Source organism: Syngnathus typhle, linkage group LG1 (assembly GCF_033458585.1).
Source record: "Syngnathus typhle isolate RoL2023-S1 ecotype Sweden linkage group LG1, RoL_Styp_1.0, whole genome shotgun sequence".
Classification (NCBI taxonomy): Eukaryota; Metazoa; Chordata; class Actinopteri; order Syngnathiformes; family Syngnathidae; genus Syngnathus; species Syngnathus typhle.
The window spans coordinates 16313777-16335554 of record NC_083738.1 but is presented as its reverse complement, the minus strand read 5'-3'; the positions used below and the strand labels follow the sequence as shown (position 1 = coordinate 16335554).

Below are 21778 nucleotides of genomic sequence, written 5' to 3'. Positions count from 1 at the left end.
AAGTAAGTGTTCCTAAATGATTTAACATGAATTGTTATAGAATTAGAGAGCAGAATGAAATGGATAAGGGGGAAAGCACATTATTGTTATGATACTATAGAAATATGAGAAATGTTTGTCCCTCCTGCTCTGTTTCCTTGTTTTATTTAACTTGAATGTTAGCCTGATAATTTAATCATATGAATTTCAAAATGTGTTGAGTTGTTCAAATTAATTTAAAAGTGACTTTAAATGTCAAGATATATTTGTTGCATGTGCATGTTAAACAAACTGCATGTTCAAACTATTAAACAGATGAGATTAACCAATATTTTTTACCATGTTGCTGTGTATGATGGCATGAATTTAGTAGGAACAAAATGTTTTTTTCTGAGGAAATCTACACGATTGTAGCTATTAATAAAGTAAGGGATCATATTTGTCATCTGAATTTTGCCATTTCTTGTTAGAGAAAAGCAAATTTTGCAAAAGGTTACATAGAACAATTGGACAAGTGTGTTTTAAGTTTAAAATTATTTATTATATTACTTATCTAAAAGGGGTTGATTTACGGGTTGTACCTTTGTATGCAACCCAATCGCCGCCTTTCGCGCCTTTCGCAACTAGCAGGAAGTAGGACGGGTCACGTGACGCTTTGTAACCCAGCAGCTTTCCCGCCACGAAGAAGGCCCGCCTTTTCCGCGCTGAAACTGGCAACGCGATTGGTCGACGACGACGTCAGCCTCGCGCCACTTCTTAGCGGCGAGCGCGAGAGGACGAACAGCGACTTTCCGCCAGCAACAACACGGTCACTAAGTATACGGCTAAATTGGTCGAAAAGCGTGGAACGCTCGACCTCCGGGATTGTGGAGTAAAGTCCTATCGCCAGTAGATATGGCGCGCAAAGATTACGCGGCGGAGAAAGGTAGGAGTCGCTCAGCAGCAGCATGGCTTTTACTGCAACAGGTTGGCCTAAACAAGTCCTGGAAACTCATTATCACAATACACTAACACCCGAAAACGAAATGGAGTTACTAATGATTTCATTGTAAGCGTGTTTTGGTTTTTAGTCATCAGATTTGTGTGTTGTAGTCATTGTGGTGCGTTCAAACATGTCTAATGTGTTTCCAAAAAGTGTATTGGAAAATGGACGTGTAATCAAAAGAGTAACGAATGCGTCTTATCTAAGTTGGTCATACTTGGCGACCACCAGCAAGTTTAGTAGTCAGGCTTCGTTGGTGGTGTGGTGGTGGCTATGACTGTTCCGTGACCCGGATGAGACCTCAGGAACAAAGGGAGAAGGCATCCAAGCGAGCGCATGTCCAACCTTACCGCTAAGTTACTATTTGGCCACTTTGACTTGCCCTTTCTCCTCCTCACTCTTGCGACATGGCAAAATAGTCAGACAACAAATGTTCACTTCTTTGTTTAAAAGAGTATGTTCCGATTCACAATCAACACTAATAGAGCTAAGTTAGCATGTTAGCCAACTATTTATGTTGAAAAACTCACTTTAGTACGATTTTTCTTTCTGTGAATTGCGTAATTCTACTTCTGAAACGTGTACATTGCAACACCAGACTCGCAGTAGATGCACTGGGTTTATACTTTAGTCCATGGTTGAAAGCGTAGACTCAAAATGAGTCCGATTTCCCGGTCAGTAGTATTTTCTGCGCATGCTGCACCCCGAATAGCCTGTAAATCAAGTCGAGGTACAATAGCTATTCAATGCTTTATGTGTAACCCACAAATGCGTTTGACTATAGCTTTTAAATCACAGGTACTGGTGAGGCCTTTGTAAAAATAAACATATAAAAGTTTGCACCGTTTGGAACATTCACTCTTGGATTTGAAACAACAGCAGCAGCACTATTTCTCAAGGCGGAGTAGCCGCGCAGGGATATCGGTGGTGACGAGCCGCCAAAGCCATGTGCTGCTTTGTTTACAAAAACATCATCCGGCTCAGAAACGCCAAAGGTGCGCTGTGAGACCCCAACTACGTCGTCAAAGTGAGTTTGCCGCTTCCATACTCGGCCCTAAAGTCGTTGACGCTCTATTGTGACGCGGGACTCAAGGTTTGTTAGTACTTGCAGCGCTTTGAAGAAGTGCGCCTCCCCTCGCCAAAAACAAAAACATGGACCCTGAAGTGAGCGCGTATTGTGATCCTCATCCGGAAGCAGATTCGCAGCCTTATAACTGTTATTTAACCTCGAAGCCTGCGAGAGACAAAAACGAGCCCAGTGGCTGTTAAATGTTTTTGTGCCGTCGGTGGTCGTTCTACGTAAGAGGGACTAATGCGATAGTGACTAAGGATGCCATGTTACTCAACAAAGGGGGGGGGGGGGGGTCTTCGTCGCAGAACAACAAATTAGCTCCCAGCATGGAAGCCCACTGCAGCTCCTCATCAACAATCTTTAGGACTCCACTTTCGCTCTAATATGGCCACACATGAAGAGTCAGCAATGTTTTGTTTTCATCCGTGTGTGCGCGTGACTTTAATGTGGCTTGTGTGTGAGTGTAATAACAAAATGTTCCTTTACAGATAAATGCAAGAGATTCTTGCAAGAATTTTACTCTGAGGATGACAATGGGAAGAAGCTGTTCAAATACGGCACACAACTCGTGAGTACATGTTGGGTAATATTACAACTTGCATGAATAGTTTGATATTGCATTGGAGTTTTGATGGAACATTTCCAATAGCTAAAGGTTGTATACATTCAACTATAAAACTGCTGCTAGGGAAGTATGCGCGGGGTCCGACTTTAAGGTGAATTCTTTTACCGGGCTTGAACGCCCATCCACCCCAGAATATCATGGCTTCAGTGATTTATTCGCTTTTTTCATGGAAAAATAAAATAAAACTTGGGTATTAACTGGTGCACACCAGTATTTTTACTCTGATTCCTTGAGGATTCGTTTTATCTCAAAAAATGTTTATGGCCTAATACCATCTTTTAATGACAAAAAGAATCATGTTCGACATAATTGAAAAGAGAGGGGTTTAAAGGATCCATCCAGCCATTATCCAAGCTGTTTATCCTCACAAGCGTCGCAGGCGTACTGGAGCAGAGCCCAGCTGTAGGCGGCGGTACACCCTAGTTGGTTGCCACCCAATCACAAATGCTTGCAAAAAAATGTATGCTCTTGTCGCTAATTTGGTGGGGATCCTCCAGGTGGCGCTGGCCCACAGAGAACAAGTGTCTCTCTTTGTGGACCTGGATGACGTGGCTGAGGAAGACCCTGAGCTGGTGGAGAGTGTCTGTGAAAATGCCAAGCGCTACACGGGCCTCTTTGCAGACGCCGTGCACGAACTCCTGCCTGAATACAAAGAACGAGATGTGAGCGTAACTGGCAGCGCCATGGTCTGTGTCTCTCCGTACTAATAAATGGTTGTGTACAGGTTGTGGCCAAGGATGCCCTGGATGTGTACATTGAGCACCGACTGATGATGGAACAAAGGTCACGTGACCCTGCTGACGCGCGTGATGCTCGAAACCAGTACCCAGCGGAACTCATGAGGAGATTGTACGTTTCAGTTATTACAGTGAACACACAACAACCTGAATTTGTCGCCCGTGTCTTTCTTTCATGAAGACACCAAGGCAGTGCACATCTTTCACGACCATCACTCGCACTCACCAAAGTTCCAATTGTTTCCTAATTCAACCTTAATTGTGTTTAAATTCGGAAGTTCCACTGGATTGTTTAGTCAATTCCTAGGCTTTTTTTTTTTTAATGAAGTCAAGGTGGAATCAAATGAACGAGTTTTCTGAACCATGATTTCCTCCACAGTGAGCTGTACTTCAAGCCTCCCAGCACAGCAAAGCCAAAAGTGGTGCGTGACGTGCGGGCCGACAGCATTGGGCACCTAGTGACGGTCCGAGGCATCGTTACCCGCGCTACTGAGGTCAAGCCCATGATGGTGGTGGCGACGTACACGTGTGACCTGTGTGGTGCCGAGACATACCAACCGGTAAGACCCGCTCTTTGAAAATGTCAGAGCCGGAACTGAGGCACCATGGTCTTGCTGTCTTTCAGATCCAGTCGTCTTCCTTCATGCCCCTTGTCATGTGTCCCAGCCAAGAGTGCGTCACCAACAAATCTGGAGGTCGCCTCTACCTGCAGACCAGAGGCTCCAAGTTTGTCAAATTCCAGGAGCTTCGCATCCAAGAGCACGTAAGGAGATTAGTTTTATGGCTTTTCAGTGCAGGTTTGAGAGTGTCTTCTTTTTTCTTTCTTTAAATTCTTTAACTATTTCTACAGAGTGACCAGGTGCCTGTTGGTAACATCCCAAGAAGTATGTCTGTGTACGCACGAGGTGAAAACACACGAGTTGCCCAACCAGGCGACCATGTGGCCATCACAGGAATATTCCTGCCGCTTCTGCGCACCGGCTTCAGACAGGCTACACAGGTACTGTGAACGCATCTTTTTATTTCGTTCGGCAATGGGGTTAATTTATATATATTCTGACAGGGTTAGGGTTCCCATCTTCAAATATATTTTGTCCTTAGGGTCTTCTGTCTGAGACTTTTATGGAAGCCCACTGCATCACGCTCATGAACAAGACCGAGGACGATGAGCTTGGCAACGAGGAGCTGAGTGAAGAAGAGCTGCGCAGCATCACTGGTGCACTCATCGTGTCCATGCGGTGTGATGCAACGTTACTTGATAAACAACGAAGTGTGACGGGTTTTGTCGTTTCTCTTTGTAGAGGAAGGGTTTTACGAAAAACTGTCTGGATCAATTGCGCCTGAGATTTACGGCCACGAGGATGTGAAGAAGGCTCTGCTTCTGATGCTGGTCGGAGGAGTTCAACAAGCTCCTAAAGGCATGAAGATCAGAGGTGAGTGCTCGCTCCTATTTACGTCATGTTTACTCTGCTTAAAACACCTCGAACAGCATCTGTCAATGTTTTTATCTCTTTGTGTAATGTCCCACCGTGACACTCGTCTTGCAATGTCCACCAAGGTAACATCAACATCTGCTTAATGGGAGATCCTGGAGTAGCCAAATCCCAACTCTTGTGCTACATTGATCGCCTGGCTCCCCGCAGTGAGTGCACAATATTTTTTTGAAGTTGTTAATAAGCAGATATTGCCTGCATGTTTATCAATAACCCTTCCCGCCGCTTGTTGTTGGTCTCAGGCCAGTACACGACAGGCCGAGGCTCCTCGGGTGTGGGTTTGACGGCAGCTGTGATGCGTGACCCGTTAACGGGCGAGATGACCCTGGAAGGCGGAGCGCTCGTGCTGGCAGACCAGGGCGTGTGCTGCATCGATGAGTTTGACAAGATGGCCGACGCCGATCGCACAGCCATCCACGAAGTGATGGAGCAACAGACCATTTCTATTGCCAAGGCAAGCTTTTCTCGTTTTACAATTACACTTGCTATGTTTGAGAAATCCTAAAGCCACCCTCCTCTAAACAGGCTGGCATTATGACATCCCTGAATGCTCGCTGCTCCATCCTCGCCGCCGCCAACCCGGCATACGGCCGCTACAACCCCAAAAAGAGCATCGAGCAGAATATTCAGTTGCCGGCTGCGCTGCTCTCGCGTTTCGACTTGCTCTGGCTCATCCAGGACAAGCCGGACGCAGACGCTGACCTCCGTCTGGCCCAGCACATCACCTACGTGCACCAGCACTGCCGTCAGCCCCCCACGCACTTCACTCCCATCGACATGAAGCTCATGAGGTGTGTGTTGACTGCAACTAACAATTTTAATCATCAATTAATAAATATTACTATCTGTAATAATACATTTGATCGGACTTGGAGCTAAATGCTACAGACGTTTCTTCGTAACACCACAGGCTATTGATGTGTGCATGTGTAAGTAAAAAATCCATTATAACGTTTGGCCTACAGTCTACCAACATGTTCAAACTTAAGTATAATTACTTTTTTAGTAATTTTATGCTTTTATCGTGGCTGCAGTGCATGTTTTTCCCCACACTACCGTGGGGTGTGCACATGTGCAAGTAAATAGCTTGTTGCATCATGGCGGGGAAAAAATGCCCAAAATAAAATGTCCCATTTTTTGTTTCAGGAATTGGCTAGTTTTCAGTTGTTGTTTTATTTAACATCTAGAAAAATAATTCGCATTTGAAGCTTGTTCAAATTTATCTTTATTTGTGAGTAGTACTGTAAAGTGTGTATGCAGGTGGGATAATTGTGTGGAGTTATGAAGGCGATTGGAGTGAGGCTTGTTTTGGTGCACGTTGTAACATGTCCAATGTTCGTTTCCCCACAGACGTTACATTTACGTGTGTAAGAAGAAGCAGCCAGTGGTGCCCGAGTCGCTGGCAGACTACATCACCGCTGCCTACGTGGAAATGAGGAAGGAGGCACGGGTCAGCAAGGACACCACCTTCACCTCAGCCCGCACCCTCCTCTCCATCCTCCGCCTCTCCACTGCGCTGGTGAGAACACTGTTGGCATAATATTAATATTGCTTACAAGAGGTACATTTTCAATCACCCCGATATGCTGGGAGGGGTTAGGGTTCACCACCATGAGAATGAAACTCTTGTAAAGTGAGAATCCCTTTGGTTCGGTTTACACTAAAATAAAGGCAAATCGACCACGAATTATGAAAGAGACTTTTATACTTGAGTTTGTCACAACTTTGGGTTCTACCACATTTTGATGCATGTTTTTATTTTTATATTTGTTTGCAATTTTAAGTTTTACTTTGTTTAAAGCATCCCAGAAGTGATACAACCATTTGTTTTCCCTCGCCTAAAGCATGGATTGTTCCCCTGTGATGAATGGAGGTTGGCTTTCTAATTACCGAGCCCGCACATAACAATTCTTCAATTGGTTTCATCAGTGGTTCAGTGTGAGGTAAAGTGCTTACAGTGCAGGTAGTGATAAAAAAACAATCTACTGCGCCGTGAGCACTTCTTTCCCACGCTGGACCAAAACAATGATGTGAATCCTAATTTTGCTGAGACCTTTTGACGTGTGCTTTGCCTCTGGCTGCAAAAAGTGCTGTTTGTGCAGGTAGTAGCATCATGGACCTACTGCAAAAACAGCACTTGCTGGAGCTGGGTGGCCGTGTGCTGCGTGTTTATGTCCACCAGGTGTCAGACTTCTTCCATTCCTTGAAAGGCTAAACTTCAAGAATGGTCCGAGTACAATCAGCTTTGCAGGGTGGGCAGTCAGCCCGTGTGCCAGCTGTGCAAACCCATGCAAAACTGAGTGTGCTCGGAAGAGACACGATGATCCCGTTGGGGCATGCAAAGAGACTAGCTGGTGTTGAGAGGCGGAGACTTGGGCAATTGCCGGCCATCCCAGAGGGCATTGCACTTGTCTCGGTCTGACAGTGCCGGCACAGCGCAGCCGGCGTCATCAAGAAGCGGCAAAGTCACAAAGCGACCACAACCGATTTTGTTGCAAAGCGGTGACGTTAACTGACGCCATTCTAAATCATTCACTGTTTGTTAGCTTTAAATTGTTGCTAATGATTGACCCCCCCCCCCCCCCCAGTTTCCCTCCCCGCCTCTCAAAATCTGAGCGTTTAGTGCAGAGCCCTTTACCTAATGCCTTCTCCCCGCGTAGGCCCGCCTCCGCTTGATGGACGGCGTGGAGAAGGAGGATATCAACGAGGCCATGAGGCTGATGGAGATGTCCAAGGATTCGCTGCAAACTGACAAGTCAAGCAACACAAGGTTTGACGACAACCTTTTAATGAATGCAGACACCCTGCTCTCATAACAAGTGCCTGCGGGTCCCCCCGACCTTCCAAAAAGTTTTTACGGGGGTCTCTCGTAGCAGTAAGAGAAACTGCATGTGCTGGAGGAAGCTGTAAAGGTATTTTATGGACGGAGTAGCAATGAAATGGCTCACGCTCTATTAGGTGCTTTTTGGGCAAACTAGCTGTCAAAGTTACCTTTTTAAGCTCCAGTCTGGCTTGTCCGTAGTGTAGTTGAAGCCAAATTGAGACCATATTTTGGTCCTAAGGTCCTCCTGTCATCCACAGGACTCAGCGTCCGGCCGATGTCATCTTTTCATTGGTGCGTGAGCTGGCCGCAGAGGGCGCGGCAGGCCGCGGTGGCGTGGTACGCATGTCGGAGGCCGAGCAGCGCTGTGTGTCACGGGGCTTCACCCCCGCCATGTTCCAGGAGGCCCTGGAGGAGTACGAGGAGCTCAACGTGTGGCAGATCAACCAGGCTAGAACCCGCATCACCTTTGTATGAGATGCTCACATAATCATCCTTTCTCTGCTGTTCAGAATTCGCCATTAAAAGATGAGCTAGCAGTGCTCCCCTTGAAAGAATTCCACTCCAGCAGAACTTTTGAGTCTGATCCACATTCCAGCGCTTGATTGAGTAAATCTGTATATTTTTACACATTGGGATGCAATGTCAATTTAGATTCTGTTGTTGTGACACAAAGCTATAATAAATTTATCATTCGCTCATTCCTCTGCTTGTGTGAATGATGGAAACATTGCTCAAATGAACAAACTGGTCGCTTACAAGAAAATTAGTACCGCGCAAGGTCCAGCTACCAATTACCGTATTTTCCGCCCTATAAGGCGCACCTAAAAACCTAAAATTTTCCCAAAAACCAACAGTGCGCCTTATAGCCCAGTGCGCCTTATATATGGACCAAATTCCTAAATTTAAACTGGCCCAAAGCATTGTGTCATGAAATCAATCATAAGTGGCCCGCTGAAGACTATGAATCATGACTCAAAAAGACTATGGATCATTATTTTATGATTATAAAGTAATTTGTTTCCGTCTGAAGTTGAAATAAAAAAGATAAAATGGAGAATGATTTGATTTGGATTAAAAATCTGACATGATGCATTAATGGTGCGCCTTATAGGCCGGTGCGCCTTATATAAGGATAAAGTTTTAAAATGGGCCATTCATTGAAGGTGCGCCTTATAGTCCGGTGCGCCTTATAGGCCGGAAAATACGGTACATGTCATTTCAGAGTCGGTTTCAAATACCCTGCAGCACTTTTTGTCCAATCACATGCAAAAGACAGAAGTATTTTTTTTAACTGAAAAGTGTAGTTAATTAAACTTGTTTACACATGTATTCAAGTATGGGTTTTTTTAGCTCACAAATAGTTTTCCAACTTGAGTATTGCACTTGATTTTCATTTTGATGTAACCCAGCCAATTAGTGGTATAAAATTAATTATTTTTAATCTGCGTTATTGTTTAGAGACCTTCTTTTTTGTTTTGTCCACCTTTTGAATGAAGGGATAGAAATTAAATCTTTTTCATCTGATATTTTAGAAAAATGCCTGATGAATTGATTATTCAAATAATTGTTAATTATTATAACGGGGTGCTTCCAATTTTTCCATCTGAAATTGACGTCAAAAGTGCTCGGCTCACATTGCAAGCGACACGTGACAAAATGGTAGCTTGCCTCTTAAATCTCAGGAAAACTAGCAGGTGTTGCCACATGTCCAAAATAATCAGCACTTTTTAGGTGTAGACTCATCACCCGTAGACTTTAGGTGGCATGAAGTCGACGTCTTTGATTCTTTTTTTTTTCTCGTCATCTTGGCAAGTATATTGTGTTAGTCGGCAGCATTTCCCTCCCAGTTGCACTTTTCTCAGCAGGTGTCATGGCTGTAATGTTTCTTTCCACCCTGGCTCCTCTTTTACTGGCTGTTTTTTGTTTTTAATTAACGCCAAAGGCCTCATGTATAAAATGTACTGACAGAAAGGGAGGTGTGCTATAGGATTCGGTCCCCCAAATGGAGGCCTCCTATTGGATAGCCGCTTGAGGTTTAGGATGACCTTGACTCACTATTTAACTTGCCTGGCACATTCCGAGCTGCGAGAGACGGCTTCTTGACCCCGGTGAGTGCTTTGAATGCATTTATTGTACTTTATTCACTTGGATTGAATACTTCATGAAACTAAATGTGGATTATTATGCTTGTTGTTGTAAAATCTACACGGACAATAATAAACATAAATACAAAATAGCATTTGTATGGTCATTTTTTTAAAGACAAATTTGTTTATTGCCATAGATAAAATTATAAAGAAAATAGCTGTTCTTCATAAAACTATTATTTGATGAAGAAAAGAGTCATTTAAATATAAAATTGTCAACATATGTCTTAGAAATGTAAATTTTTTTTAAATGTTTTATTTTTCTATTCAGTAGTATTTTTTTAAAGCAGAAGTTGCAATGCCTTAAACGGAGTGAATTTCCAAATGTATTGTTTAAAATACAAAGTTGATGTTGATTGAATGATGTTATTTTAATTTCATATTTTCAGAGACATTTTGAAACTTGATGTTTATTTTGAAAATGAAAGTTTGTTATACCCAATCTGCCCTCATTTTCTCACGTCATGTTTTCATGACAATCATAATAAAGATAACAATAATAACACATGTAATTTTGTAAATGAATTCAGCAACAGTTTTTTTCAGAACCACAAATTACATTATAAGTTATAAATTACAACTCATGGTCAAATTAAAAAGTGCAAGACTTTCTGCGTCTAACTTAGATACAAAAAAATGCAAATGCAAATATCTCAAAACTAGATGTGCGAGAAAACAAGTAAATACATCTAAGCACACAAAGCCAGATGAATTGATTGATGATTGATTTTTTCTGATGGGGAAAAAAAAAAGAATTTGCTGTTGCTAGTGTTATTTCGAATATATTGTAGCTTCTGTGTTTTCTAAATTGTTTCAACTTGTTGTTTTCAGGGGGCCAGATGATTTCCTCGTTGTGTTTCTTGGCGGCACTTAGCTGTCTAACATGGCTTCCAGGTAAATTAGCATCCTTCCATGTGCACCACAAATCTAATCTTGTCAATAAAATGTGTTGTTTTCTCTGGCAGGCTTGCTGGAGGCCAAATCCTTGCTGAGCGACATCCAGCAGGAAGGTAACCTCATCATTTAATCACAAGTGAACCGGCCTACTTACTTGGTTCACCTTCCGATCAACACACTCTCTGAACAGGGATGGTTCCGGTCAGTGACGTCGGGATTGATCCGCAGAGAGCCAACGACTTCCTGAGCCACTCCAGGCCCAAGCGAAACGTGGACCCCAAATGGTACCGAGGCAACCCGGACTTCCAGGCCTACTACCGCTACTACAGCAGCATTGGACACACCGAGGGGGTAACACACGCACAGAAATCCAGATCTAGTCACATGCAATTCTTCTTGTCTTTAACAAGTGGTGAGACTATTATTGCAGGACATGAAATGTGAGACCACACATGCTCAAAAGCACAATGTGGGACTACTTATGCTGAACATTTAATGAGGGAACACACACACACAGACGCATACGTAGAAGGACCACGCACACGCACTCACTTTTTTTTTTTTTTTTACTTAGTGGGACTGAATGTTGAGAGACACAACTTCAGAGCATAATTACTGACTGTGCATTGTGCGTCCTGCAGCTGTACGAGATCGACAAGTTGAGGCTGCTGTACCAGCAGATGAGGCACTTGGAGCAAACGTACGGCCCCAACGCCTCATACTTCCAGAACAAACTGGGGCTGGGGGTCCCTCAAATTATCTGCGACCCCACCACAGACAAGAAGTGCAAAGTGGTCGCCCCTCCTCCCCCACCGCCCATGAAAGGTTTCCCTAGGGCCACCGAGCCGCCGGCCACCGAACTTCCTCCCCTTCCCCGTGCCCCCGCCATCTCCCAGGCGGATGTGCTCTACCTGTGCAACAGCAAGGACCCCCTGTGCAAGCCCCACATTGTCTACCTGCCCACCGGCGCCGTGCCCGTCCTCTGTGACCCGCGTTACCACCCCCACTGCACTCCCCAGAAGGCTCCGCCCGCGCCGGCTGTGGCGCCCCCGCCGCCTCCGCCTCCCCCTCCCCCAAAGAATTATGCGCCACCGCCCATCCTCCTCAAAAAGTCTTACCCGCCGGCCCCCATCCGCACATTTAAAGGCATGGAGGTCGACTGCGACCCGTACTGGGATCCCGACTGCCTCATTGACCACCCACCCAGAGCCATCAAGGGAAAAGTCATGGGACCCCCACCCCCTCCGCCGCCCCCACCTGTAGAAGAGGAGAACGAGGAACCTGTAGAGGAACCTGCGCCTCCTCTGCCTCCAATCCAGAAGAAGGCTTTCCCCTTCCCTTTCTACTACCCCCAAATGCCCTATGACCCCCGTGATGATCTGTACGACCCTGTTCGCTTCCAGTACCCTCAACCAGAAGCACCTGCGGACGAGCCCCAAGACGAGACCCAATAGGGCGTCGGCCTTCAAAACGAATCGGACTCTGGTTGAAAACGTTGCATGTTGATGATGAAGCCAATAAGGCAGTGGGTTCCCAACCACATTTTTACAAGTGTGTAGTGGGAAAATATCCAGTTTCACTTGATTGATCTGAAAACTGTAATTTATTTACCACAAACAGTGTATCTATGTTCATGTATCTATGCCAGTGACGCAAAGAGACAAATACTCTCCCACTAGATGTCAGAAGGTCCAATTAACCTGTGTGGTGGTTGCCATTCATCCAACAGAATAACTGTGTTCAACTGCAGATGCCCAGATTTGACAACAAAGTGCATTTGTGAGTAAACTGAGACGAGATAATCACCATTGCAGTAAACGTTTTTGAAATTCTTTGTTGTGCGGTGAGATTTTCTAGTAAATAAAAGTGATTTGGCTCAGATAAAGGTTGGGAAACATTGTTCCTGAGACCACGTATACAGGGTTAGTTTTTATTCCAAGCCAAGCTCACCCTCCCCAAAAAGATTGATACTTGTAGGAGCCGCACTTGTTCTTGCACTTGCAGCAGATGGCCAAAGGGGGCAGTGTGAATATTCTCCTCGTCCTTATAATGACCACAGGTGTAGGTGGTTGGGGTGGGAGGGAAAGGTCATGTGGTTTTTACCACTGAGCCTAGGTCACTGGGAGACTCAGTTATTCAGGACTCTTGCACAAGTGTATAAACATTATCTTCCCAATTTGTGCCCATTTTGGTCATTAAATGACATTTTGAGAAGAAAGCAACCCATACTACACCCGGAAAGGAAAACTGTGTGGACAATCGCCTGGCTGGGGAAAAGTACGTACAAATATCTCACATGCCCATGCAGCGACTACTGGGACAGAGGTTAGTCGCTACAATACTATAGATGCAATAAGATGGTGGCCAAACACTACTTTTGTCAAAATGAAGCTTCTTAACTTATTTCAACATAGTTCTTTGGTACTGAGATGCCACAAGATAGCAGCAAAGCATTCTGTTTGTTCCAAACGTACATTAATGTGGTTCCTCGACATGGTGATGTCACAAGTTAGTGCCAAAGTACTATGTTTGGGTAAATACAGTTCCTCGGCTTACGTCAATGGCGTCAAAGCATTGTGTTTATCTAAATGAATCTCTCACTTTAATCTAGTTCCTTGGCACCAGGAGGCTACAAGATGGCACCAAAGCAATACTTTTACTGTGCCTTGATCACAGGAATGGTGGAAAAAAAAAAAAGACGTTCTGTCAAATTTTTCATTAGAAATTTCTGAGAATGTAGCAGAAAGCTGAAAAACATCAGATGACTTGAATTGTGACACCTCATTGGATTTTGCAATTGTGTGTGTTTAAAAAAAAAAAAAAAAAAGCACTTTGCTGGTCATTGCACAAAATCAAATTGGCACACATGATGCTATAGTTATGCTCCAGAAAGTAAAAGCACAAGTCAGTTACTGATTTCAAGGACACAAACTAAAGTACCTGCATTTTCCCATCCTCACACCTTTTGGTATGTCAGTTTTATATGGGTAGATATATATGGATCGGTAAATTAGGGCTAGGGAGCATTTCTCTTGAAAAAAACATTTGTGTTAAATGCTTCGGTTTGTTGAGGATCAAAAGCTCAGCCTTGAGTAGGCATTAAGCAAACAATGTAATTTATTGCTGGTTGTGTTTTGGCTTCTCCCCTTGAACACTACATGGGCTCATTAAGTTGAGTTCCGCTATACATTTATATGGTGGAAAACTGCTGACCTGTCCACCGGAAGCAACCTCCCCCCTCCTCAACACACACAGGTTGTCAAACAGCAGGGAGACGACTTCAAACAGTAAAAACTATTCTTTTTTTTTTCTCTCTCTAAATCACCGGACATTTCATGAGCTTTTTTTTTTTAAAAAAAAAAGCAATGTTAGAAAACACGTAAAAGAGAGTGGTCGCATGGAAAAACAGACAGTAAATTTTTTATTACATACAGAATGATCAAATTACAATAAAAGGGGTGAATAAAATATGTTCATGTCCAGTGGTAAACAAAAGCCTCTGTTCACTGGTGTCGCTAAACGCTTTTGGGCTTCACTTGATGCAGGGTTGGAAAGCTGCAGTGTCTTGAGCAGCGACTTGATGCCATCCTCCCAATAAACCAAAACAAATAAACAAAACAAACTTTAATGTTGGCGCATCAGAAGAAAAGTCCTCTCATCCTACGACCGATGCCCTGTCGGTCGTACAGGACGTTGAACTTGTTGATAAATTGGTTCATGCTGTTGCAGGACTTGGTGATGGTGCCCAAGTAGGCCATGAGGCCCACGTCGTTGCATTGCTGCAGATCAATGCAAAATGGCAAGATTGGAAAAGTACATGGTGGAATTTATGGACACAAGTGAAATGAAATGAACAAAAGGAGGGACTTACGTCATAGAAGTCTGTTTTAAACTTAACAGTGCTGAGGACTGGCAGTCTGTGGCACAGAGCGTTTGCTTCTCGCAAGATTTCGTGGTTGAATGGAACCTCTCCTGATGAACAGGAAAAACAAAAGGACAAAAACATTCAAGCTTTAAGATTAATGTCAAAGAGCGGGCGAACAAAAATGGCATGTGTTGTTAAAATGGGGTTTGAGGGGAGCGGTGAAGGGCCTCCACTTAATGACATGCTCAAAAGGGGACTTTCTGAGTTCAAAAGCAGAAAGAAGGAACAACCCAGACATTCAATGTCCGTCAACTAACGAGGGCTTCTCACCCGTTTCCACGGCTTTGACGTACTCAAGGATGATCTTGACGCGACTGTGGAGCATCTTGATGGCACTGTGCTGGGCGATGAGGTGCTCAGCCACTGTGACGGGACGCACAGGAAATACATTTCAGAAGCGGAGTTCAAGAATTTCCGTCAGATTGGGCCTTCTTTTACCTGTGGAGTTCTCGCCCGTGCCGGTGGCCGTCATGCGGGCAACGTGGTCCACGCCAATCCTCTCTGCTTCCTCCGTGGCCAGAGTGTAGTTCAGCTCGGCAAACAACATGGTGGCCTGCGTTAATGGGAGGGGAAGGAGAAAAAAAATGGTGGGAAAAAAGGCTAAGCAAAAGGGTCCCTTTCGTAAATTTATTGGTGAGAAGGGTTACCTCGCCACTGATGATATCAATGACTGATTCAAAAACACTCACGGGTAGCTGAGGAAGAACACAAAGACAAAATGGATAGACGAGTCAGCTTTTTTTTTTTTACACGCTATATCGGTCTGGCCCTACTAGAAACGAGGACTGGCTAACAGTTAGCTAGTACAAGGGAAAGTTGTTTTGTACTGCCACTTGGTGTCGACTGAAAGTGACATTTCGGAATGTGATGTCATTGTGAGTCGAAAGCAAGTGGCAAAATGGCCACCCCCTGAGATAGATAAAAACTGTTGGATTTTCCCACTAAATTTGAATTTTAAAAAGTCACCATTAATTAGAATACCGTGTGTGGACTATTGAGGGCTCGTGGAACATTATTGTATCAAAAATTTACTCGTCTTCCTCTTTTGTGAGGCAACATCAGCTAAAAATACACTCCCATTCGCTGACGCAAAGATTACTTTTACGCCAGGCTCTGCCCATAATACCCACATACACTAAAAATCAAGAGTGAAGAATGGAAATAGCAACCTCAAGTGGACAAAAATAATACCTGCACTGTATAAACTGCATAAAATGTCTTTCACAAAAATTCAAGCTTTATTCAAAAGAAAAAAAATAAATCAAATGGAAATTGCAACTCACATCAGTGTGTTTGGTCATCGGGTTAAGTTTGAGGAAGAGCGGACTCTCAATGATCTCACACACCTGAAATGACAATTGAGGTCAACACATTTAAACGGCGACAGAGGATCCTTGTTTCATTCACGTGCCCACCTGCTTGTGAATGTGAATGTCGGAAGTGTCAGGAGGGCCGCCTGTAGTGTACCAACCCAAGAACTCCATTTCTTTGAAGACTTGCTTGACTGTGACATGAAAACCACAGCACATGCAACATGACATTTTAATAATGACGGCTGCTAAGCGCCTAAAAAACATACAACAAACAAGTTTGCGCACAGTTCCAAATCTCTTACAGGACATGAAATTGTTTCACCACCCAACACAACTCACACTGCTCCTCCTTGGTGTAGTAGTACTCCTTGTCAATATGCACTTTGTCGTCCGTCGTCTGTGATAGAAGCTCAAAGGAGTTCATCACCTCAATGTTTCGCCCCTCCTGCTTCCCGATGAGAGCCCCGATCACTGAGGAAAGAAAAAATCGTAAGCGGGACCACAGCTACAGACAGGCTTTGCACACAGCCTCAGCGGTGGGACACATACCTTGCATGGGTCGTCCTTCCTGTGAGCGGATCCGTATCCAGTGGTCTGATATGTTGAGGATAACCAGAGGGTGCAAGGCCACCGAGACGCTGCCAGTCATCCCGGAGGCCATAACACTGGGACTGGCTACGGATGCAGAGAGACAAGCTAAATGTCCATAAGTCCATGTCTCAACAGGAATCCCACACAGTACAGGTCAGAAAAATGAAGAACAATATTACTTGATCGTTGGACGGGATTTGGTGAACTGTTCCTAACTTCATATTGAACAGAATAAACATTCAAAACATGCAGGGAACTAGTTAATGTGTTGACAGCTTTACAGCACTGCCGCCCGTGTAACCAAACTCGCACCGGGAGCGCTAACCCCGCTCATTCGTAAGCGGAAACAGACAATTGTACCTTTTAAAACTAGCACAACAATTTCCCTGCGTGATCTTATCGCGGTAGTAGGAAAAGTAATTGAATAAGTGCTAAACGACTCGCCTGCCCCGTCCACTTCCATTCCACCGCCGTTGCTGGTCGCCATCTTGTCCGGTGAACGGCGCATGCGCAAATGGGACGTTAAGGATGTAAGCGAGGATGACTGTGAGCTTCGAAAAAATAATATACTGTTAATAATAATAATAAGAATAAGAATAGTATTCAAAACTTATGTGTTCAAAAGAGTATAAAATGTCAGTAATTTTTAGATTTCTAAATATAACATAATTTTAATTAAACACAATAAATGGACTCATTCAGACTCGGTCCGTTCGACTGGTCGAAATTTCCGGGGGAGTTTTCATAAAGGAGCACCTGATGCGTTTCAATATATTTTGTTCGTGCTGCAAAACAGAGAAAAGGTGTTAACAGTTTTTGTACACAATGGATGAATTTCCAACGTGTAACCTCGACTACCTTCCAGAAAACATTTTGATTGACGTGCTATCATATTTGAGCGTGCGCGAGCTTGTCAGAGCTGGGAGGTGAGAGCGAGTAAAGCTTGAGTCTTCAAAAATAAATCCTGCCCGTTGTCATCCTGTGTGGAATATTTGTCATATGATTTAAAGATGCGTGTGGTGTTAAAATGTCCTTTCAGAGTGTGTAAGAGATGGAGACGTCTCGTAAAGGATCAAAAATTGTGGAGACTTGTGGACTTGACAGCGTGGAAAGGGGTAAGAAAAACGGAGCAATAAATCATCGCCTCGAGCCCCCTAATTCTTTACATCCATCGAATCAAAACAAAATAATTCAGCATTTGTTTGTGTACTTGAACTACTCTAAAATGAAAAGCAGAGTAGATTTTCAACACAATAGCTTGTATTGCATTTTTTTTAAAGGATTGTGTATTGTAATAGTTTAATCAAAGTCAAAGTCAAAGTCAGCTTTATTGTCAATCTCTCCACATGTCATAACACACAAAGAGACCGAAATTACGTTGCTCTCTATCCCACGGTGACGAGACACATAACACGATAGACATACATGTACGCGACACAATATAAAACAAGAAGGCAAAAATTCTAACAATCAATAGTAAGAGTGATGAATAATTAACGAATGAATTAATGAATAATGATGTATAGTTAACAAAAGCTATTGACATAACTAGGAACTTATTAAAATATCAGAACTTTATTTGAGGTTAACAAGGAAAAAATCAAACATGACTGGCTAATTCTGACCCAAGGATATTACAGTCAACAAAAGCAATCTAATTAAACAAATGTCAACTCATTAAAGTCGAAATGAAGCTGCTTAAAAAATGAAACGACATTTTATGCTTATAAAGATAACTAGTTGTAATTATAGGGAACTGTTCATTTTCGTCTTTGTCAATTAACCACATATTCTCTTGTGGTATTACTGTTACTCCACGGAAGAAGGAAAATTGGTTGTTTGGTAATTGTAGTATAAAACAATATTTAATGACCTTATCTTGCACTTGCTCTCCCAAAATGCTTTGTACATGAAAACCTAAAACTAGTTAAAACTAAAATGAAGCATTTTTTTGTGGAAAAAAAAACCCTAATAAAATGTAATAATAAACAGTCCCACCCTAAAATCAATAAAAGCTAAGAGAACCTTAGGAAAAAGACAAAGCAAAATAAAATTAACTAAAATAAAAAAAAATCCCAAACTAATATAACCCTGTTCTGAACACAGCCACAGAGAACTTTAAGAAAACGACTAAGCAAAATAAAATTAACTCAAATAAAACATCCCAAACTATTATAACCCTGTTCTGAACACAGCCACATCCGACCATCTCCAAGATTTCACCCCCCATTCATTCATATGAGGAATGTCATATTAATGGTGGAAATGAATTATTTGGCCTCTTATTTAGATAATACAAATCTGATATTGGAACAAGGGTGTGTAGATGTTTAATATTTGCTTTCTCTCTCTCTTCTCAATAAGATGACATCACGTATCCTGTGGGTCCTTCTGCGCCAGTATCTGGGTTGTGGACTACGGAACTTACGCCTTCGGGGTTTGCTTCTCTCCGTCCGAGGCGGCACCTTCCTCTCTGAGGCTTGGCTTAAAGCTTTGTCCACAAAGTGCCCCCGCATGAGCAAGCTCTACCTTCTGCATGCCGACTTGAGAAGCCTCCCCAGCTGCCAGCTCCTGCCGCCATCCTTGAAAGTGCTGGAGCTGCAAGGCTGTGAGCTGCCTCAAGGTTTCTTCAACCAAGATCCACCCACTTCGTCTCAAGAGACGACGTCCAGCGCCAAACAGAAAGGAACGAGACATTGCGCGCCATCTGGGATTTCTATTGAATGTTTAATCCTCAACAGTATTCCCTCTTTTAAGGACCAACACCTGCAGAGTCTTACATCATGGGAGAGGCTCAGTCGACTGGAGCTGTGCGACACGTTTCGCGTGACTGCAAACGGACTTCGAGGCTGTGCCGCCAAGGAAGGAGTCTCTGGCTTGGAAGGCCTATTTCGCCTTAAGTGTCTGGAAATGAGCATGACCACGCGACAGGGCTACCAAAGGCCAATGGCCTCCTTAGGTTTAGAAATGGGATGGCTCGGGCTGGAGGAGCTCAGCCTCGGTGGCAAGGAGGTGGCACCAGGGTTCCCCTATGCCAGCCGCCTGAAGGACCTGAAGCGCCTCTCCCTGAAGGCCTGCACTCTCGACGAGTTGCAGGTGGTGCACAACTGCAAAATGCTGCGCGGTCTCCCCGGCTTCCTCAGACTGGAGTTTTTGGATGTGGTCTTCCAGCAGCGCCGGTGCTCACCTGAGAGGGCGGGCGAAGGGGAACAGGAGCAGGAGGGCGAGGAGGAGGTTGCGGACTCTGATAAGGGTGACAACGGCAACAATGAAAACAAACCGGATAAACTGATCCGAAATCTGCGCCGCTTGCTAGCTGTCATGCTGCCGTGCTGCACGCTGACCTTCAACAATTGCTCTGTTCAACTCAACTCAAATCTTGGCTCAAATTTATTTATATAGCGCTTTCACAGCTGACGCAGCTCTAACAAAGCTCTCACTGTACACCAAACTTAAAATAAAAATAGAATCATAGGTAACCAAACAAAATCCTCACCGATCAAAATACATTTCTCTATTTCCCCCTTGCTGCACAAATCTTTTTGAAGCTGGTAGTGGGTGAGAGGGGAGCAAATTTTAAGACCAGTATGAGTGCACCAAGATCTTAAATGTCGCAAGCTCAAATGTCACGTCACTCATGTTTGCTTCAAGCTAAGTTTAAATTTAGAAAATAATGAAAATAATGTGTTGGTCCAACATGAGAATTCTTTGTGGTCCCACTCCCTGCCAATCCTCGCAGTCATCGAGCAGTAGGTGGGGGACACCCTCAACTGGTTGCCAGCCAATCGCAGGCCACACAAAGACAAACAACCATTCGCACTCACACCTAGGGACAATTTGGAGTGCTCAATCGGCCTACCAAGCATGTTTTTGGGATGTGGAAGTAAACTGGAGTGCCCGGAGAAAACCCAAGCAGGCACGGAGAGAACATGCAAACTCCACACGGGGAGGGCCGGAGGTGGAATCGAACCCTAACTGTGAGGCGGACGTGCTAACCAGTGTGCCACCAAGCCGCCCGGAAATACAACTGAAAAGATTTAGATTGTGTCGTACTGCATTAATTGAATGACTCTGCTGCTCTGTCTGGTGTGTTCAACCTGGCCGCTAGGAGGCAGTATAAAACATACTTGACAAACGCACCACTGAATGTTACTGTGAGTGAGTTGTTTTATACGTGTGGTCCTTTTGGGTTCGGACTGTCAAAACTTCATTTTTGTACATATAATATGACTTGTAAAAACGCTTGCAGTTGTTTTCTTTATCTTCTACACCCACTGTAGTCTCAGTATAGGGCCGTTTCCCACATTCAATGACAATTTAAACTACCAAGATGAAGAGTAGAATAATTCTATTTTAAATGGACGCGTTCTGTTCTCTTAAGGATCTTTGACGACTATATAATCTGTGTGCATATTGCAGAAGTCCACAAAGCTTCATGAAGGCTGGCCATCCTATCTGGTTTTCCAATTAAAATAATAGCACACGTTATTGATTATCTTCCTTGAATTCATAGAAATATTTGACAATTCAATTTGAGTTCAGCATTTCATACCATAATCTAGCACCTCAAGCACGGTAAATGGATTTAATGAACTGAAACGGAACTTGATTGGGAAAGCACTTCATGTTTGCACTTGGCCTCAACTTGTGAAGCAGCACACTTTCTGCCTAACTCGAAAGTGACAGTTGACCAAAGTTGAATGATTTATTGATAACTTTGACAACTTGGCTGAAAATTGCCTCCATGCTGCCCGTCGTAACGATTAAATGTTTACTTATTTCTACTTCTCTGTTTTTTGGCAGTTTACCACCATATTCTGGGTCGAAGGTTATGACGAGCGATCCGCCAGTCACACACTAAAGACCTAATATATGGAGGTAGATTGGGGTCAAAGGTTTTGTACTTGAAAAAACAAAATTCATACTTGAAAAAATAAAACTTGAATCTGAAAATAAAGGTGCTGAGCTTAATACTTGAAAAATAAAACAATGTATTGAAAATAAAAATATTTGATTGAATTTTTTTTGGAGTTGAAAATGGTTTTGCTTCGCCTTGGTAATTTTTTTTGACTAAAATATTTCTTAAACGTCCTTAAATAAAGCACCTTAAATCTCATTTGGTGCTCAGCACCATCTGGGATTTTCCACTTTCATGGAACGCAGCATTTACTAGTTTTTTTTTTTTTTAACACG

At 43.6% G+C, this 21778-nt stretch overlaps 4 protein-coding genes across 6 annotated transcripts; 3 read left to right on the top strand and 1 right to left on the bottom strand.

Moving 5' to 3' along the window:
• Positions 1-698: 698 nt before the first annotated feature.
• Positions 699-8410, top strand: mcm7 (minichromosome maintenance complex component 7). Of its 2 annotated transcripts, none has more exons than XM_061284654.1 (15): positions 699-904; positions 2522-2601; positions 3156-3320; positions 3383-3507; positions 3775-3955; positions 4021-4158; positions 4246-4395; positions 4497-4611; positions 4697-4828; positions 4954-5037; positions 5131-5342; positions 5414-5679; positions 6239-6407; positions 7549-7658; positions 7970-8410. In XM_061284654.1, exons 1-15 carry the CDS (start codon positions 874-876, stop codon positions 8184-8186), a joined length of 2175 nt encoding a protein of 724 aa, XP_061140638.1. In that variant the 5' UTR covers positions 699-873; the 3' UTR covers positions 8187-8410. The 2 variants fall into 2 exon arrangements, with proteins under 2 accessions (XP_061140638.1, XP_061140648.1); XM_061284664.1 differs by lacking the exon at positions 699-904 and adding an exon at positions 1839-1988.
• A 1985-nt stretch (positions 8411-10395) lies between these two features.
• and3 (actinodin3) lies at positions 10396-12588 on the top strand. The gene is made up of 4 exons (XM_061285788.1): positions 10396-10753; positions 10825-10869; positions 10947-11107; positions 11398-12588. The coding sequence occupies exons 1-4, from the start codon at positions 10699-10701 to the stop codon at positions 12208-12210; spliced, it is 1074 nt and encodes a 357-aa protein (XP_061141772.1). The 5' UTR covers positions 10396-10698; the 3' UTR covers positions 12211-12588.
• Positions 12589-14156: 1568 nt separating this feature from the next.
• cops6 (COP9 signalosome subunit 6) lies at positions 14157-17093 on the bottom strand. 2 transcript variants are annotated; one of them, XM_061289614.1, is made up of 10 exons: positions 17030-17093; positions 16544-16669; positions 16334-16465; positions 16097-16185; positions 15965-16027; positions 15329-15376; positions 15120-15234; positions 14952-15044; positions 14628-14728; positions 14157-14535 (listed from the first exon to the last, which is right to left on the bottom strand). In XM_061289614.1, exons 1-10 carry the CDS (start codon positions 17091-17093, stop codon positions 14395-14397), a joined length of 972 nt encoding a protein of 323 aa, XP_061145598.1. In that variant the 3' UTR covers positions 14157-14394. The 2 variants fall into 2 exon arrangements, with proteins under 2 accessions (XP_061145598.1, XP_061145592.1); XM_061289608.1 differs by lacking the exon at positions 17030-17093 and having other exon boundaries at positions 16544-16861.
• Positions 17094-17329: 236 nt separating this feature from the next.
• Positions 17330-21073, top strand: LOC133159244 (F-box/LRR-repeat protein 12-like). Its single transcript, XM_061286190.1, has 3 exons — positions 17330-17511; positions 17625-17700; positions 18950-21073. Exons 1-3 carry the CDS (start codon positions 17411-17413, stop codon positions 19985-19987), a joined length of 1215 nt encoding a protein of 404 aa, XP_061142174.1. The 5' UTR covers positions 17330-17410; the 3' UTR covers positions 19988-21073.
• The last annotated feature ends 705 nt before the right edge of the window (positions 21074-21778 follow it).

Bases quoted from the DNA above. Each gene is read 5' to 3' on its own strand.
- mcm7 (XM_061284654.1), top strand. From the start codon at position 874: ATGGCGCGCAAAGATTACGCGGCGGAGAAAG. The intron at 905-2,521 runs GTAGGAGTCGCT...GTTCCTTTACAG, and splicing joins AGATTACGCGGCGGAGAAAG to ATAAATGCAAGAGATTCTTG. The intron at 3,321-3,382 runs GTGAGCGTAACT...GGTTGTGTACAG, and splicing joins CTGAATACAAAGAACGAGAT to GTTGTGGCCAAGGATGCCCT.
- and3 (XM_061285788.1), top strand. From the start codon at position 10,699: ATGATTTCCTCGTTGTGTTTCTTGGCGGCACTTAGCTGTCTAACATGG. The intron at 10,754-10,824 runs GTAAATTAGCAT...TTTCTCTGGCAG, and splicing joins CTGTCTAACATGGCTTCCAG to GCTTGCTGGAGGCCAAATCC. The intron at 11,108-11,397 runs GTAACACACGCA...TGCGTCCTGCAG, and splicing joins GCATTGGACACACCGAGGGG to CTGTACGAGATCGACAAGTT.
- cops6 (XM_061289614.1), bottom strand. From the start codon at position 17,093: ATGCGCCGTTCACCGGACAAGATGGCGACCAGCAACGGCGGTGGAATG. The intron at 16,028-16,096 runs GTGGGCACGTGA...TTGTCATTTCAG, and splicing joins ACATTCACATTCACAAGCAG to GTGTGTGAGATCATTGAGAG. The intron at 15,235-15,328 runs GTAACCCTTCTC...CCATTAACGCAG, and splicing joins TTGATATCATCAGTGGCGAG to GCCACCATGTTGTTTGCCGA.
- LOC133159244 (XM_061286190.1), top strand. From the start codon at position 17,411: ATGGATGAATTTCCAACGTGTAACCTCGACTACCTTCCAGAAAACATT. The intron at 17,512-17,624 runs GTGAGAGCGAGT...ATGTCCTTTCAG, and splicing joins GAGCTTGTCAGAGCTGGGAG to AGTGTGTAAGAGATGGAGAC. The intron at 17,701-18,949 runs GTAAGAAAAACG...CTTCTCAATAAG, and splicing joins ACTTGACAGCGTGGAAAGGG to ATGACATCACGTATCCTGTG.